The sequence below is a fragment of the Polistes dominula genome, unplaced genomic scaffold (genome assembly GCF_049000335.1).
Source record: "Polistes dominula isolate Pdom_NZ unplaced genomic scaffold, Pdom_raw_medaka contig_75, whole genome shotgun sequence".
Taxonomy (NCBI): Eukaryota; Metazoa; Arthropoda; class Insecta; order Hymenoptera; family Vespidae; genus Polistes; species Polistes dominula.
In genome coordinates this window covers 1011183-1030092 of record NW_028301003.1, presented here as the reverse complement: position 1 = coordinate 1030092, position 18910 = coordinate 1011183, and the positions used below count along the sequence as shown (strand labels likewise).

The 18910-nt window shown below is 31.7% G+C and overlaps 1 protein-coding gene across 4 annotated transcripts in view; it reads right to left on the bottom strand.

Moving 5' to 3' along the window:
• The window catches only part of LOC107067324 (uncharacterized), a 321890-nt gene that overhangs the window by 119875 nt on the left and 183105 nt on the right, over window positions 1-18910 (bottom strand). For all 4 annotated transcript variants that reach the window (XM_089174040.1, XM_089174041.1, XM_015322727.2 and 1 more), the window contains 2 exons: window positions 14909-15056; window positions 4617-4724 (listed from right to left, as the gene is read on the bottom strand). In XM_089174040.1, coding sequence (XP_089030166.1) covers window positions 4617-4724; window positions 14909-15056 — 256 coding nt within the window. The remainder of the gene's footprint in view (window positions 1-4616; window positions 4725-14908; window positions 15057-18910) is intronic.

Genomic DNA, 18910 nt, shown 5'->3' with positions numbered 1-18910 from the left:
TTGGTAGGTAAAACCTTGGCGAAACTATCGTGAGTACTCGCGCGGAAAGTAACTCGTTGAATTTATATCGTAGTAAACATTACCATAAGTTTAACTTGAGTATCCCATTTAGTGTGTGTGTGTGTGTGTGTGTGCACGCTGGGTTCTAAAGGTATGTACCTACGAATCTAGTAATTCTTGCCAACTTTACTATGTTCTCTTACGCGCTAACGTTAGTTATAGCCAAACCGTACACCGGAAGAAAAATTTATAGCAAAACCCACGCTTACCAACCATCTACCACCACCACCACCACCACAATCACCAATGCTATTCCCCTTCCCTGTCTCCTCTTTCATCTTTTTTCTCAACCATACTGTTTTCATTTTTTTTCTTTTCTTTTCTTTTCCCTTTTTGAAAACAAATTGACGTGTTAGAAGGAAAATAATAATAATAAAAAAAAGAGATGATTAATTTTTCGAATGGCTTTTGAATGTTCTTTTTATTTCTTTCTTTTTTTTTTCTTTTTGTTCTTTTGTTACAAACGAATGATAAATAGCCAGATGAGATTCGTCTAAGGGAATACTATTACAATAGACAGAAAGAATAAATCAAATTTTTTTGTCTTCTTTTTTTCTATCTTTCTCACTGTTTCCCTTGCCCTTTTAAAGCTTTACCATCCTCCTTAACGCGATCATTCGATCGTGACTTCCCTTTAATAATAATTAAACCCTGCAACCTGTTGCATCTGTCCTTCTTCTTGCACTAACAAATCCGTTTGACGCGTTGCCACGACTACAAAGGGACGTTTGTACGGTTGTTAGGTGAGGGAAGGGGAAGAAATAGTGGGGATGAGAAAAAGAGAAAAAGAGAGAGAGAGAGAGAGAGAAAAGAACGTCTAACAAAATAGAGTAGAAAGAGTTTTGAAGGAGGGGAAAAAAGAAAAATGGTAAAATAAAAGAAAGAAAAAAATCTACAAGCACCAGTTACGATCGATATCTTTTCAATGGGGTAAGTTGAACGATATATATATGTATATTTATACGTTTATAAGAGATTAGAAAGAAAGAGACAGAAGAATAAGAAGAAAAAAGAAAAGAAGAAAACAAAAAACAATGTTGAGCATTGTTTGTTTTCCTTTTGTTTGATTCATCAATGAGATAGTTGGAATGTTATATCTATACGTTTATAAGAGGTTAGGAAGAAAGGGAAACAATAAGAAGAAGAAGAAGAAAAGGAAAAAAGATAAAAAGGAAAGTAGAAAAGAACAAACAAAGTTAAGTTTTGTTTCTTCTTTTTTTTCTTTCCACCAATGAAGTAGGTGGAACGTTACATGGGCCGCCTATTTTGAAAGTAGCCTATTTCCATTTATGTTTGAATCGAGATATTGAAGGGTTTGTGTTTCAATACAATTAAAAGTATACGTACAAGATACTAACGAGTTATACTGCTTTAAGTGTAGCTAAAGGCTTTCAATTTATATTTCTTATTAACGTAGTAGCAATTATTAAGCGAATAATATGCTTTTTCTAATCACGAATGAAAAGTTAGGCCATTGTCAATATCAGCAATTAGATTTGTTTTAAAATTTCGAAGGGACTTAACTACATTCAACATAATTTGACAACACATTGCCAGCCGGCGACCTAAGAGACATTTAAAGCCTGAGCGCCATCGTGTGGCAGCTACTCAAACGACAAACTCAGAAACTTGCGTTTTCGTGGGGCCCGCTGTCAATGTGTGTTAAGATGCTTCAAATTGAAAAAAAAAAGAAACAATACTCAATTGATTGTACATATCTTTAAAACATGTTAGAAACATCATTTATACGATTGAAAACATTTGTCCAACTACATAATGTACAAAATTAAAAATTTAACCTTATAAAACAATTTACCACTCATCTACATTTTGTGTGTGAAAAAGAAAAAAAGAAAAAAAGAAAAGAAGAAAACAAAAAGCCACGTAAGGTTTTGTTTTGTTCTTTTTCCACCAATGAGGTAGGTGGAGCGTTATATATATATATATATATTTACGTTTCTAAGAGGTTAGGAATAAAAGAGTAAGAAGAAGAAGAAGAAGAAGAAGAAGAAAAAAAGAAAAACCACGTGAGGTTTTATTTGAGAGGAGTAAAAGTGTGCCTCCCGTAGTTGCGTTGATTAGATTTTCCGAGAAAAGAGCCATCGTAATTTTCCACCCTCCTTGTTCGGCAATGTTACGAATGGAATTTCTCTTACTCTCTCTATCTTTCTCTCTCTTATTCTTCTTCTTTTTATTCTCTGTCTCTCTATTTCTCTTCATTTACCGGAGTTAAACCTCGAAATTCAAAGCCAATTCGGTGATCTGAGAAAAGACGAAAGAGAAAATGAAGAAAAAGAAGAAGAAGAAGAAACCCCCGAAATTCCTTTTGTGCACGTTTGACCTCTCACGTATCGGGTGGTGTGTTCGATTCTCGAACGATTCTCTCATCTAATCGAATCACTTGTTTTCAATTTTATCTAAGATAAGATAACGATGAGAATTTTGTCAATTTCTTCATTTTATTTTATTTTATTTTTGTTTTGAGGCGAGTTTGGGGGGGGGGGAGATTGGGAAGAATATTTCAATTGAAATTAAAATGAAAATATTTGTTAATTAAAAAAAAAAAAAACAGGTTTTTTAGTATATGGTGATTTTAATCTGTATTAATATATAAAATTTAAGACACCCCATATACTGATAAGATGCAAAGGTGAACATTAGGAACGCCTAAATTTGAAGAAGTCGTTCCCTGTGGATTGGAGTGGTGGAGGTCCGCTTTATTAAACCCTTCACCTTAGGTAGACCCTTGGCGAGCATGCAGAACACCTTAACCCTTCTCGGAAGGTTTAAACTAATGGTCGAACGTCGATGATGCTTCACTTCTAAGGGTTCCACCCTTTGCGTTCCTTCGCTCGGTTGGGAACGTTCAAAGGCGAAGTTAAAGCCATAAAGGGATAGAGAAATAGAGAGAGATAGAAATATATAGAAAGAGAGAGAGAGAGAGAGAGAGAGAGACTATCTGATAGTCATAAAATTTTCCCTCTTTAAATAGTTCCATGTAATGTTATTATTGATTTATTAATTTCTACAAAAATATTTAACAATTCTTATTCTCTTGACATTCTAATTTATTTAAATAAAATTGTTGCATATAGGTAAAAAATATTTTACTATCGAAAATTGATTTGTTGATTCTTTCATATAAATATATTATTTACATATTATTATATTTATTATTTAAATATATTATTATTTTTACGGTAAATGTATTATTCTCATTATTTTGGAATTTAATAATAATTATTCGAATTCCTATTCGTAACACTGTTATAATTTGCCTCTTTTTAGGTTAACTTTTGAAAGGCGTTTGTTTTATTCTTTTGCAGGATTATTTCAAGGACATATTTATAATAGGCAATAATCAAATTTGACAGAAATATTATGAACAATTAATAAATTTGGCACAAATATTACAATGAAATTCGACACAAATATGTATAAATGAATTTCAGTTACTTTTACATAACCATATTTGTAATCTTTGTATTCATGCACGTATAAAAAAGGATTCTTATGTTGACAAGTTTTTTCTAACGAGCTGATAACATTTTTTTTTCTTAATTTCTATTGATTAAATCACTATTTTTTAATTTTACTTTATTAATGCTTACTTTCATAACCTCAACATAATTCATTCGAAACAACAAGAAGACTCCATATTGGAGAAGTTCTTAACCTATATACAACATATGATTGTAAGATAATTTAAAATTGACAAATATTCTACGATATTCCAAATGAACGTACGAGTTTTATAAATTGTTTGTATTTACAAATATTTGTATTTAATTTATTGTTATAGTTTATTCAATATTGTTGCAATAATTGTATTATTAAAATTTAAATTCGATTAGAGTATAGACAATCAATAAAGGTAATATAAAATAGACAAACGATAGAGATAAAAATCACATTACTGTATAATTTCGATTTGTACAAAGTAAATTATTATAAAAAAAAAAAAAATAATAAATAATATTATGCTACTTTAAATAAAATGATCAAAATTTCTTAAATATATACTCGAATTACATATTACATACATTATATTTTATTTAATAGAAAAATATGATTATTTTTCTTAGCATTAAAAACAAATTCAATGTTACATTTGATGAAAATTAATGATATTAAACAAAACAAAAAAACAATGAAAAATAATAATACAATGATGATAATAAATAGATCGTTTTCTTGGACGTTTATTATGGTATTTAATGGAATGTATAGTATTTCTTTGAAAATATCTTTTGAAATGGTTCTAGTTTAAAGATATAAACGCGACGGTCGGCTTGATAACTCATTTCGTTAGAAATACGAGCGTGGAAAGATAAACGAGCGTCGTCATTTGAGTATCAGACGATGAAAGACGCGAAAAGTGGGCAGAGAAGTAGAAGTAGTAAGAACGAATACGAATAGGAAGAAGAAGAAGACGAGTAGTAATAGTAGTAGTAGTAGTAGTAGGAGGAGGAGGAGGAGAAGGAGGAGGAGGAGGTGGTTGAAATTAGCACGTAATACCGCTAAATTATCATTCGTAGAATAATACAATAACTTACCGAGTATCTGGCTGAGAATGGTACGGCCATCTTCGCCAAGACAGGCGCTGCGTGCGTCAAAGGGATTCGTGAATTGCACGAAGGCGTATCCTTTGTGCATGGAAATCCCTGCGAAACAACAAACAAACAAACAAACTGAATAATTACGACGTTTTCGGATTATTTCAAAACGCGGCTGGCACTTTCTCTCTTTCTCTCTTTCTCTATCTCTCTTTGCTTTTTCTTTTCATTCTTGTTCGTAAAGAAGGTACGTAGAAAAAGATAGAAATAGAATGAAAGTGAATGAGTGTGAGAGAAAGAGAGAGAGAGAGAGAGAGAGATAGAAACGTATCACAAAGGGATTTTCATTTGAAATGAAAGAGACAGGAAAAGAAAAGAGAATTGAAATGATTACCTGAGTATCCGACAAAATCCGAGTTATTTCGGGCAATAACTGTAGGAAATGAGTAAACAGAAAATTCCCTAAAGAATGTTTCACGGGATTTATTATTCGTCGAGTACTCGAGTAAGAATCGAAACAATTGTCTCAAGATTTTCCATCCCTTTCTTTTTTTTTTACTTCTTCTTCTTCTTCTTTGCTTTCCTTGATTTCTTTCACTCACTTCATTTCTATCTATCTATCTATCTCTCTCTCTTTTCCTTTTTCTTAGAAAATAATATTAATTATGTTAATTAATTATTTACATATCTTCATCTCTCGCTGAAATGATCTTTCATATTTACGAATTGTATAATAATCACTATGATTTTTAACTGTAACGTTTCATCGTCATACTCCCTCCCCATCCCTCCCTTTTTATCTATTCTTTTATATTTTTTATTATTAAAATATAATTTATACAGGTATACAGTTGAAAAATAAAAGAGTATCAAAGGACCACCTGAAAATCTCGTGAGTCGTTCATATGCATCCCCCATCGCTTTCCTTTTTCATCTATTCTTTTATCTTTTTATATTTTCTATATAAAATACTAGTTTATACAGTTATACACTTAAAAAAAACGAAATAATATCAAACAACCACCTGACAATCTCGTGAGTCGTTCATATGTACTTCTTTTTCACCCTTTTTTAGTTATTCTTTTTATTTTTTCATAAAAAAAAATAATTTATACAGTTATACAGTTAGAAAATGAAAGAATATCAAAGGACCACGTGCAAATCTCGTAAGTCGTTCATATGCACCCCCCCCCCATCGCTTTCCTTTTTCATCTATTCTTTTATCTTTTTATATAAAAAAATAGTTTTTACAGTTATACAGTTGAAAAATAAAAGAGTATCAAAGGACCACGTGCAAATCTCGTGAGTCGTTCATATGCAACCCCCATTTCTTTTCCGTTTTTATCAATTCTTTTATCTTTTTATATTTTCTATATAAAATACTAGTTTATACAGTTATACACTTAAAAAAAACGAAATAATATCAAAAAACCACCTGACAATCTCGTGAGTCGTTCATATGTACTTCTTTTTCACCCTTTTTTAGTTATTCTTTTTATTTTTTCATAAAAAAAAAATAATTTATACAGTTATACAGTTAGAAAATGAAAGAATATCAAAGGACCACGTGCAAATCTCGTGAGTCGTCCATATGCACTCCCCATCGCTTTCCTTTTTTATTATTTTCTTTTATTTTTTTACATAAAAAATAGTTTTTACAGTTATACAGTTAAAAAATGAAAGAATATGAAAGGACCACGAGCAAATTTCGTAAGTCGTTGATATGCTTCTTTCACCCTCCTTTTTTTTATCAATTCTTTTAATTGTTTGTTCCTTTTTTTAATATAAAAAAAAGATTATACAGTTATACAGTTAAAACGAAATACCATCAAAGAATCCCTTGCAAATCTCGTGAGTCGTTCACATGTACCCCTTGTTCACCCTTTTTTACCTATTCTTTTATTTTGTTATATCCAAAAATAATTTATACAGTTATACAGTTAGAAAACGAAAGAATATCAAAGGACCACGTGCAAATCTCGTGAGTCGTCCATATGCACTCCCCATCGCTTTCCTTTTTTATTATTTTCTTTTATTTTTTTATATAAAAAATAGTTTTTACAGTTATACAGTTAAAAAATAAAAGAATATCAAAGGACCACGAGCAAATTTCGTAAGTCGTTGATATGCTTCTCTCACCCTCCTTTTTTTTATCAATTCTTTTAATTGTTTGTTCCTTTTTTTAATATAAAAAAAAAGATTATACAGTTATACAGTTAAAACGAAATACCGTCAAAGAATCCCTTGCAAATCTCGTGAGTCGTTCATATGTACCCCTTGTTCACCCTTTTTTACCTATTCTTTTATTTTGTTATATAAAAAAATAATTTATACAGTTATACAGTTAGAAAACGAAAGAATATCAAATGATCATGTGCAAATCTTGTGAGTCGTTCATATGTCCCCTCCTCCCTTTCCTTATTTATCATATATTTTATTTTTTTATATTTTTTATATAAAAAAATAGTTTTTACAGTTATACAGTTGAAAAACGAAAGAATATCAAAGGACCACGTGAAAATCTCGTGAGTCTCTCATACGCCCCCTCCCACACCCTTTTTTAATCAATTCTTTTATATTTTTTAATTTTTTATATAAAAAAAATAGTTTTTACAGTTATACAGTTGAAAAACGAAAGAATATCAAAGGACTACGTGAAAATCTCGTAGAGTCTCGTTCATTTTCATAACGTCCCGTTCTAATTAATACGAAATTTTTGTTACACAATGAAAAGAAAAGAAAAAAAAAGACAACTTTCCCCGGTTCCCCCCTCACCTCCCCACCCCTCCCCCCCAAAAAAAAGAAAAAGAAAAGAAGGTAGAAACAAAACAAAGAACAAAACAAACAAAACAAATAAAAAAAAGGAAGAGAGAGAGAAAAACCGAGAGGAAAAGGAGGGAAAAAGAATGTTGCGGATAAAAAACGTGTATATTCTAGTGTAATTGCGTTTATAAGGAAGTAGTCAGTAGCAGCAGTAGCAGTAGTAGTAGAGTTTTTTTCGGTGAGTTTCTACAAGCAGGAACGGCATTATTGAAGGGTCTATGGTAAATAGATACAAAGGGAATTATTCTAATTACCTCTGCCTACCGTATAATTGCGCCTCGCCGACTGCATTTCAATCTCGAGTACGAGATGAATCAACGAAAAAAAATGTATGTACTATCCATCTCGTTCTTTCTATTTCTTTCCTTTTTCTATTTCTTCATTTCTTTCTCGTTGTTGGTTAACATGACGTACGTCAGGTGAAAAAATAAAAAAAAAAAAAAAAAAAAAAAAAAGAAATAAATAAAAAAAGTGGTACGGTTTGTTTCTGTTTTGTTACGAACGAATGAACGCATGGATGATAATAGTTGTTACCTACGATCAACAAACTCGATTCAAATTGAATTGAATTTTTATGTTGAAAGAAGAGGACACACACATACACATATACATATACATCAAGGAATTTTTAATCATATTATAACAAACTGTATTACTATACAGGATTGTGAAGAAAGGGTGGTAGGAGAGAGTTGACCGAATGAAGGTTTGGATAATTCAACGATTCCTTTTTTAATTATTATTATTTTTTATGTAAGTAGAGTACTCTGTAAAATATTCGTGCGAATAAATCAATGATTTATGTTTAGACGAAATATTTCGTTATTGAAATTTATCGGAAAAAATGTCTAATAAAAGAAAGGAAAGTATGATTAGAATAATTCAATAATATAACGATTGATGTTAATTGATTTTTTTTATTATTATTATTATTATACTTGATCGAGAAGATTACAAATGTGTCTATGCAAAATGTTTGTAAAAAAAAGAAATGGATGTTTCTTTGGATTAGGAAAAAAAAAAAGAAAAAAAAGGAACTGAACTTTTGTTATAAACAAATTAATTGCAATTTTGTCGCGAATGATATCATTTGTAGGAAACTATGAATAACCAATAATTAATAACGTTCCAAACGTAATGTTAAAAATGAAAAGATAACGTAGAAATATTTCATACAAAAGCATTTCGTAACGTGAGCGATTGGAAATTTAATAAAAAAAAAAACATAAAAAAAGAAAGAAACATATTCTTTCTTTCTCTTTCTCTCTCTCTCTCTCTGTTCGATGATTAAAAAAATTTTTTAAATGTTTATATGAATAAAGGCAAATAAATAATGGTACGTTTTTAAAAAAATAGAAAAAGTAAAGTACAATGAAATAACATTTTGGTCGAAACTAATCAAAATCATCGTACATCACTTTTATACATACATACATATATATATAAAAAAATAATAAAAAATTAAAAAACTATCGGAAATCAATATTTTTTAATAACGAACGTGATTTGTATAATCGAATTATTAAAAAAAAAAAAAAAGAAAAATAACGTATAAAGAATACGTCGTCAAAATTACTCGTAGAAAAAAATATTACCAAATGCTGAAACAAAGATATTTCTTTCGAATCATTTTTCCTAACCTAAAAAAAAAAACCCAAAAACAAGAAAGAGAAATAGATAACCTCCCCCTCCCCCAAAATGTTAAACGACTAAAACAATCGTTGTAATCGTAAAACAAGCTTGTCAACGACGATTTCAAAAGGTTCTCTAGTAGATGTAAGTTAAACTATAATAAAAATGTAAAGGTTATGTTATTAACGTTATGTCTGTTAGAATAGAACGTTGCATGCAGATAAGTTTTTTAAACGTTAGTAGAACGGTCGCCCAACGGTTGCCCCCTACTGTCGCCCAACGGTCGCCACTGCAACTGGTTTTGGACGAAACATATTTGCATCTTCCATGTTACGTGCACCGTTCTCTCTCTCTTTCTCTCTCATTCTCTCTCTTCGTATACAACGAATAATGTACGTATGTGTAACCACGCTAGGAATATATGGAGATTTACATATTTGTTTCGGCATAATGAATTCCATGCATGGTCAGCTGCTAACCACGCAAAACTTATTACGAGTACACAGATTACAGTTGGTTCTCTCCGTTAAAACGAATACACACGTATATATATTCTCTCTCTCTATCTCTCTCTATCTCTCTTTGTTGTACTTCCATTTTCTTTGTAACAGAAAAAAAAATATAGGTTAGGTTAAACAAGTCGATTTTAAAATGTATTATTTCGATCGCAAATTAAATTAAATACATTTGTTATTGTTCATGAATCTTAAAACGAATACACACATACATACATTCTCTCTTGCTCTTTCTGTTGTACTACTATCTTCTTCATAACAAAGAAATATAGGTTAGGTTAAATGAATCGATTTTCAAATGTTTTATTTCGATCGCGAATTAAATCAAATACATTTGTTATTGTTCATTAATTTATACTGAACTAGGGATGCCCCGCTACGCTTTGCTGTGGTTCACAATCAGTCCAATACACACGTCTTTGTTAATAAACAAATAATTCGCAATAAAATAATATTGCAATTATAAATTAAGATCTAAACTATCCTATCTTTCAAGTTGGATGAGACTGCACAAAGTGTGCAAAATTTGATTAAAATCGGTTCAGTAGTTTAAGAGTCCATTGCGTATAAACAACGTGACACGTAATTTATACATATTAAGATATGTGTCTTTGATTAAATATAAATAAATTAAATACATTTTAATATTTCTTTTTTTGTTGTTGATCGTAATAACATTTAATGGAAGTATAATCGTTAAAAGAAACTGTTTTGCAAAAAAAAAAATGGGAGTTAGGTTAGAATCAAAATTAAATGGCTGACATTATAGATTAATAATCTATCAATGATATCTATCTGTTCATATTATTTCGAAGTACGTTATATAGAAAAATTATAATATGGTTGTTTTCTTCATTCGAAAATAAACTTGTCTGTTGTCGAGTATCGATAAAAATGTTGACGATAAATCGAAAAATAGGATACGTCGCTACGTTTTATAATACAAGTATCCTTTAGCTTGCTTGAAAATTTAAATATAGTTTACCTACGGTGTGAAACGAAAGGTAGACAGTAAGATGGATAAAAAGAGAGAGAGAAAGAGAGAGGAATATATATATATATACATAACACATACGGTTACAGGTTCTTATAGATATATAAGTCAAGTGTATACAGACAGCTTGTATGTATATGTGTATATACGTATGAAGATTAGATATTGAAGTCACATCGTTCAAAAAAATCGATTCTTACCTTCTCATCTCAAAAAAAAAAAAATATATATATATATATATGTGTGTGTATAAGTGTACAAGAGTTATTTCAAATTTATCGGATAAACTTGCATCGGTATATATATATATATAAAAAAAAAGAAAAAGAAAAAGAAAAATAAAATAGTAAAGAAAATGAAAATATTCTTCGAGCAAACAAAATCTCGTTTAAAAAACAAGGCTGGGAGTGTGTGGGTGTGAGATTTGATACGAAAATAAAAATAATCTACGAACGATTATTAAAAAGACAAAATACAAAATATAAAAGGAAAGGAGATGAAAATGAAAATGAAAAAAAACAAAAAACAAAACAACAGGCGAATAGAATAAGAGAGAAAGAGAGGGGTGTGGGGGTGGGGGGAAATGTGGAACGAATATAAAAAATTCGATGGACGCCATGATCGTTAGGTAAGTTATATGAATGCCCTCGTTCCACCCTTTTCATCCTACCCCCCCCCCCTCATCCCCCTTTTCCCCCACCCTCTCTCTCTATACATTCTTTTTTTTTCCCTTCCGTCACTGGATCTCCATGAATGTTACTGGACATCCTACGTAAAATTCTATCGTGTGTCCCACGTTATCTATTCGCATCACGAAACGTAATTCGCCATTGGCCTGAAAGTACAGACACCAGAGTGCATAGTATTTTAATACTTATTTCAGGCTTTCCTCTGGTTAAATAACAAGGTTGGTGATGATAGTGGGGGGAAATTGGAAAGAGGAATGGGAATAAAATCGATTCTGATAAATCGATGCTAGTCAGATGAAATATATATATATATATATATATATATATATATATGTCAAATTTGTAATTATTTCGTATTTTAATATAATCAAATAAAGTTTTTATAAATAATTGTAAAATATTTCTTTAGAAATTAGTGCAAGTATATTTTGCTGTTGATTTAAAATTGAAAATTAAAGGTTTGCTTTTGTGTATATTGGTCAATTTAAAAATAATTATTAATTATGCTAAATCTGGTAATGTTTCTATCGATTTATCGATATGTAATTTGATTAATATATATTCTCTCTCTCTCTCTCTCTCTCTCTCTCTTTTACACTAATTTAATTGATATAACTTATATTTACTAACTGCAAATGGATTTATTCTAATTTTAAAATAAACGGTTTAATTATTAAAAATAGGATGAATATAAGCCACGTTATATATTTCCGATTTGTTCAAATTATATTTGTACGTATTTTTATGAAACTAAAGAGGAAGAAGAAGAAGATATAAAAAAAAAAAAAAGAATTGAAATAACTTTTGCAAATGTATTTATCAAAAACGCGATAACTTTGTTCGCGCATAGAGGATAACGACCAATAAAGTGGACTAACATTTAAAAACATTTAAAAACTAATTTTTTTGTTTTCAAATTTATCGTATTACGAACGATCTCGGAAAACGATACTTTCAATTGCAAACGATGCTATATACAAAGCTAATATGGATGAATAAAAAAAAAAAAAAATTGCGAAATACAAAATAATCCTAAATTCAAATAAAACCGAAACAATTAAAAAAAAAAAAAAAAAAAAGAAGAAACAAAAATTTGTAAAAAAAAAACAAAAAGTAGTCTCAAATCCGGCGTTATATCCCAACAGCGTTATTTACACACACACACACACACACACATGCACCGTGTGAGTATCGATCAATCGTTCGAATGAAAATATAATGCGCAAGTAGAGAGTAGAAGACGAGGAAGGAGGGAGGGAGGGAGGTGGGGGGTTTGGATCTGGAGGTTGTTCGATAGATAAGATATTTGAGATCGAAGGATAAATTCAACTAGTCCTGATCCTAGAAATCTTTTTACTACTCCCGATTGGTCGAGAGTTTTCGAATCCCGCAATCCGTTGGACGAGTAGAAGAGGCGTGTCATGGTAGGATAGCATAACATGATCCTAGAACACGATCCCGAAACGATCCCCAGGCTGACCGGTATCGATAGGAAAGTAAGGATTCAGCCGTATCCTGTTCAGGATGTTGCTTCGATCGAAACCGTTCTAATTCTCTTAACTCAAGCTAGGATGAAGTTGCCCACAGCCGCATTGTGTGAGCAATACACAGGGAAAGCCCATCGCCCCCTTTCCCCCAAGTCCCCCCCCCTCTTTATCTCTGTCTTTCTCTTCCTCTTTCTCCCCCGTGTTTCCTGCCTCATACCTTCCCCTCCCTATTGTCTACCCTTCTCAGTACTTTATTGAGAAAGCTCGCGAAAGTAAGCTGTTTATCGGCAACTCCCAGCCATTCCCGTCGTCATAGTATTTCCCCGTTGATCTCAACTCACTACGTTTCACTATCTTTCTCTTTCATTCTCTTGAGATTTGACTTTTCAAGGAGAGAACAACCTCCCCATCCCCAGAGTGAGAGGGAAAGAGAGAAAGAGAGTGAGGAAAAAGTAGATAAAGAAAGCTTTTCAAAAGATCGAAACTAAGAACCGGACTGGACCCGGACTAGACTGGACTTTTCAACGTGCAACATGACTATACTACGTACAATAAACAACGAAATAGATTTAATCTCTCGTTATTATCACGAGGGAGAAAGATTTGTATTAGGATTTGTGAAATTAACGCTATGCCGTCTTGTGCTACCACATTGGTGCCATGGGAATATTATCGGCCAATCGACGGTGGCTCCACGTTTGTGTCATGCGGAAATTATCGGATAATTGTTGATGGGTGAATGTTTGTCTCTTTTTAGTGTCGCAGTTTCATTGGTTTCACGCTCTTTTGTTTCACAACATAATAATCAGTTTTACTGGCGCAAAACGAAAACATTTTGATGAAATGTGCGGACCTGTGCGTTAACCTTTTAGTTAGGACGCGCCATTATAGTGGCTTCGTTACACTCGTTGAACCCGGTCGTACAAAGAAACAAAACCGAGCAACATTCACTCGTGCCTAAGATAGGTTAATGATCGTTTTTAAAACGTTTAATAGTTTTTCCATGTATTATTATTATTACGATTACACGAGATTGAAACCTTTTATAAATTTATAATGGATGATTGAAAAAGATAAATGTAGGATTTATCGATTGAAGAAAATCTAATCGATAATTACATTGATCGCGTCACGAGCTACGATGGAAGATTTAATTTATCTTCCTTTACCGCGACAAACCGTACCACTCTCTTACCAAAAGGAACACCAAAAAGCCATGGATGGCGGTTGGTTGTACGTGAAACGAGTCAGCGGTAATCGCTGTCCTGAAACTGGAGGGATAATCAATCAGGATATCGAAGGTCAAGGAGCTCTATCGTCCTACAAATTGGGTTACCGACATAGAACCGGATCGACCAAATCCTATTTCCAATTCTCTATTTTCCACGTAGTTGTAACCGAAGCTTTTCCTCCTTCCCCCAATTTCCCCCCAATTTCTCTGTCTCTATCTCTCTGCTTCTCTTTCTCTGTTTTCACGACGGATAATAGTCCGGGAACTCTTTTTTTTTTTTTTGGTCTTTTTCTTTTGTCTATTTTCTTCTCGAATCCGTACTCGAATCCTATCAATTTCGAACCTTTTGTAAGTTTTGTGTTTCCTTTTCTCATTGTTATTCCCTTAATGTCACCGATGGTAGACGATTTCGTCAGATTTTATACGCTCAAGTTAATCGATGAAATAAAAAAATGAACGATTTATTAATTTTATCTAATGTTTAGGACAACGTGTGAGACTCGTTGTTAGAAATTTGGAACAATGATAATAAGCATGAGTCTGACTCGTGGTTATTTAAACAAAACGTGAACAACACGAATCAGACTCGTGACATTTAGTTCAAATAAAATATGAACAACACGAGTCAGACTCGTGATATTTAGTTCAAACAAAATATGAACAACACGAGTCAGACTCGTGGTCCAGTTTTCTTCTCAATGTTTTCTTACTTTTTTCTTAAATAATTATTTAAATAATAATCCAACTTAGAAATGTATTTTGAATTAAGCTGAAAATGGGACGAAACGTTTGTGAATAAACTTTGCAGAGAAAGAGCGAGAGAAAGAGGGAGGATGAGAGAGAGACAAGTTTACTCTTACATACATCGGTTATCATTTATGTGATTTTAGCAGCATGAAGAGAGAGAAATAGCAAACCTACCAGCGAGACGGCCGTAACGTTGAAACATTCGTTCCACATCGGTCTTACTGCACTGAAACGTGTTTAGATTGCCGACAAACACCCGGGAATTCACTGCCTGTGGGTCCTGCGAATTCGTCTGATTGCCCACTTTGCTCATCTTCATCGCCTGAAACAAACAAATAACCAACGAAATGAACATTAATCTTGCTGACCAAATCTTTTTGCAATTTTACAACTAACAAAATATATAAAACATATATATATATATTATATAAGAATATTTAATATTATTATTATATAGTAATATTATTTATTATCTTAATATTGACCGTAACATCATTAGGAATAAAAGCTTTTATCCTATTATAGTTTTTTTTTATTAATTTATTTATTTTATATTATAAACAAATTACAAAAATAATTGACAAAAGAAGTTCTGTTACTCTATTAAACAATTTGAAAAATTTCTCTTCCATCAGACTTATTCGTTCAATTTATAAATCCTTATTCACGAGCGTTGATTCAACATTATCGCGAACGTGAATGATAAAAGGGGGTATGACGAATGCGAATCGTTGTAATGGTGGTAGTGGTAGTGTATTGGTGAAATCCGTATCGGTGGTATCATAATTTCCAATGAACCAAGGCACCCAATAGATCATTCGCGTTGAGCATGATTAGACCGTGCTTCTCGACACGTTCAATGATAGGAAGAGAATTGTTAAACGATGATACACGAGAAATGAATTTGAAAGAGACGTCAAATATTTTTTCTCATAAATATATTAATTTATATATATATATATTTTTTTTTTCAAAATGTGAAACGACAAATACAGTGCATAATAATAATATTATAATAACGAAAATAAATGAGAAAAAAAATCCCTTATCGAGTCGCGTAATTTATTTCACGAGTATTTTTTTCCCCTGTACCACCCGGTTAGTCGGTGTGTAGTTTTTTAATTAAACGTCTACGAATAGAATGTAGATTAAATGCGATTTTCCGGACGATAAAACGGAAACGATGAATTTCCAAAGTGTATCCCGGGTCATTCGTTGGTTACTTTTCCCAATTTTTATTTATTTATTTTTTTTTTGTTTTTCCTTTATTTTTTTATCTTTACTGAATAAAACGTTGTGTAAACTGATTTTTTATGAACGAATGACGTAATACGTTTCCCCCCACTCTCTCACACTATCACAATATTTCTTTGTCTATCGAATCATTCGAACGAATCATTCATCTGCTCGCATGTATCGATGAAACGCGTATAGATTTGAAACAAACAAAAAAATAACCCTCACTTCCTTCCCTTCCCCCTGCCACCTTCCCCCTCCTCCTCCTCCTCCCGCCTCCCGTGTTAATTAACACGCGACGGTGAAACCGTTTCGTTGCGTTATGTCACGTTCACAAACTCGATTCTATCTGTCTGCTGCTGTCGTATGTGTGTTTGTGTGTGTGTATGTGTGTGTTTCTACGTTTCTTCGATCAAATGATATACACATCATACAAAACTAACGAGATCGTTAGCAACATTTCTGTGTATTTTCAACGTACACCTGATAGGTAGACATTGCATATCACCTACTTGCTTCCTACCTGTGTTTTTATATATATATATTAATCCAAGGGACTGTTTTTCACGTTTCATTTTCATCTCCCAACTTTTTCTTCATTTGCTTCCCTCAACTTCCCCCCCCCCTACACATTTTTTTTTGAAATATATGTATGTAAATATACTTTTTTAAATAATCAATCCCTCGTACACGTACACGTACACACACAAAACGTACACATGTATGTATATATATATATCAGGTGATTGCATTGTATTACGCTCGGTATGACGCTTAATTGGATGTCGTCTCGATGCATTCAAACAAAGAACAAAATTTAGCTTCTCAATTCGTCGAGATACTAACGTGTAATGTAAATTCATCCAAAGTTCATTGTGTTCATTGGTGGTGACGAACAATTTTAATCCGATAATTGTTTTATACGAAACTGACGAAACAAATGATTGGTTATTCTCTCTCTCTCGTTTTTTTTTTTTATATTCTCAGATACTTAGACGTGTTAGTTTATATTCGAATTACAAAAAAAAAAAAAAAAGAAATAGAAGAGAGTGAGAGATATATAAAAAAAAAAAGAGTTTGACAGCTTATTGTTCCTAGACGGATGATTTTTCCCGATCAAACGTGTGCTCGTCCCCACCACTCTCCCTTCCTCCCTCCCTTCTGCCCCTTTCCCCCACTCCAATGGTATATCCAATAAAATTCGTTTTAAATTATTGCCTCTACTACTACGTTCGTGATATTTTCCCTAGCCCATCTTGCAATCGGTGGCAAATGCATTTGCCTACTAGGGGTTTGCTAATAAAAAAAAAAAAAAAACAAAAAAAAAGAAAATAAAAATAAAAAAAATAACATCGCGAGTTGCGAAATTGGAAACGAAACACACCGATCCTTTTGCGAATTAGATTTTCTGACTAGCGTCGATTCAACGCAAGCTAATTTTCACGAGAATATCCAATATTTACATGTCAACTGGGATATCTTTTTGTGTATGTGTGTATTTACGTGTCTGTGTGTGTGGGACGACATTTATGTGTGCGTTTATCGATATTTATTGAGAATAGTGCAAGCCTTTAACTCGTCGTAGCATTGATGAACGTTTGACTAAGAATGACGTGAAATCAATCGTAATAAATAATTTTATTATTTTTAATTTTCCATGTAAATAAGTCCGATACACACGTCATTAAGTTAACGAATTATCTTATACCGCCATCTGTTAGAATCTTATCGAACTAACAGACATAATCATGACTCTTTGTTAATAAACAATTAATATTGCGATTATAAATTGAGATCTAAACTATCCTATCTTTCAAGTTGGATGAAACTGCATACATTGTGCAAAATTTGATAAAAATCGGTTCAGTAATTTAGGAGTCCATTGCGGACAAACAACGTGACACGTAATTTATATATATATATTAAGATAAGAAGATATATTAATATACATATACATATATATTTTTGTTTGTATTCGTTTAATCGAAACGGTTTGTAAGATTTCATTTCAGACGATATCAAGGAAAGATTTCATCCCCCTTTTCCCTTCCCCCTTGCCCATTTTTCCCTCTAAATAGTATCTTATATTATAATATATATCTGATGCCCATGACTGAGGGGTGTACTAACTCAGTTATGGCATTTAGATGTCATTTATATTATCGACTTTACGTTCATTCTCGTATCGTTCCTTCTTCACTACTCTTCCCTTTTCCTTTATCGATGTTAACCATAAGTTCGAGACATCGACAAGGTAGGGGAAGGGGGTTTACTAATGTAGGGCCATTCGCGAGAATTTCAAACATCGAGGGTTGCATGTGAATCTTTTCTGAGGTAAAAATCTTCTCAATGTATTCACTTTCCACCCTACATTTTAATTATTTATTAAAACACTTCATACTGTAAAAATAATAAATATTAGAATAGAATTTGTTTAATAAATAATTATATTTGATTTAACAATTTTGATTTGTAAAAGTTATAAATGTATTACAGTTAAAGTTTGAAATCAATTAATATGAACATTATCCAGGTAATTTGTAGATTACCTGATTCTATACTTTAACATTAACAGATAAATTATTGAATAATATAATTTGATGAACAATATAAAGAAATAATTAAAAAATTAATTTTATTTTTATAACATATTATTTATGATATTTGGAATAATTCAATAAAAAAAAAAAAAAACGATTTATCATTCTAATCATAATTCATTCGTGTGAATTATGAATTATTTAATCCATAAAAAGAAAAGAACAATGATTCAAAAAATGTTCTTAATAAAGTGACACCTGGATGAACGCAAGATTCGAATATCCTCGAATTGAAAGTTGAAAGCTCTCCTACTATACCACGGTTTTCCTACGACGATGATCGAAAGTAGAAGTTTAAATTCTACGCGGGAAAACTTAAGAAGATTATCCCTAATTTATG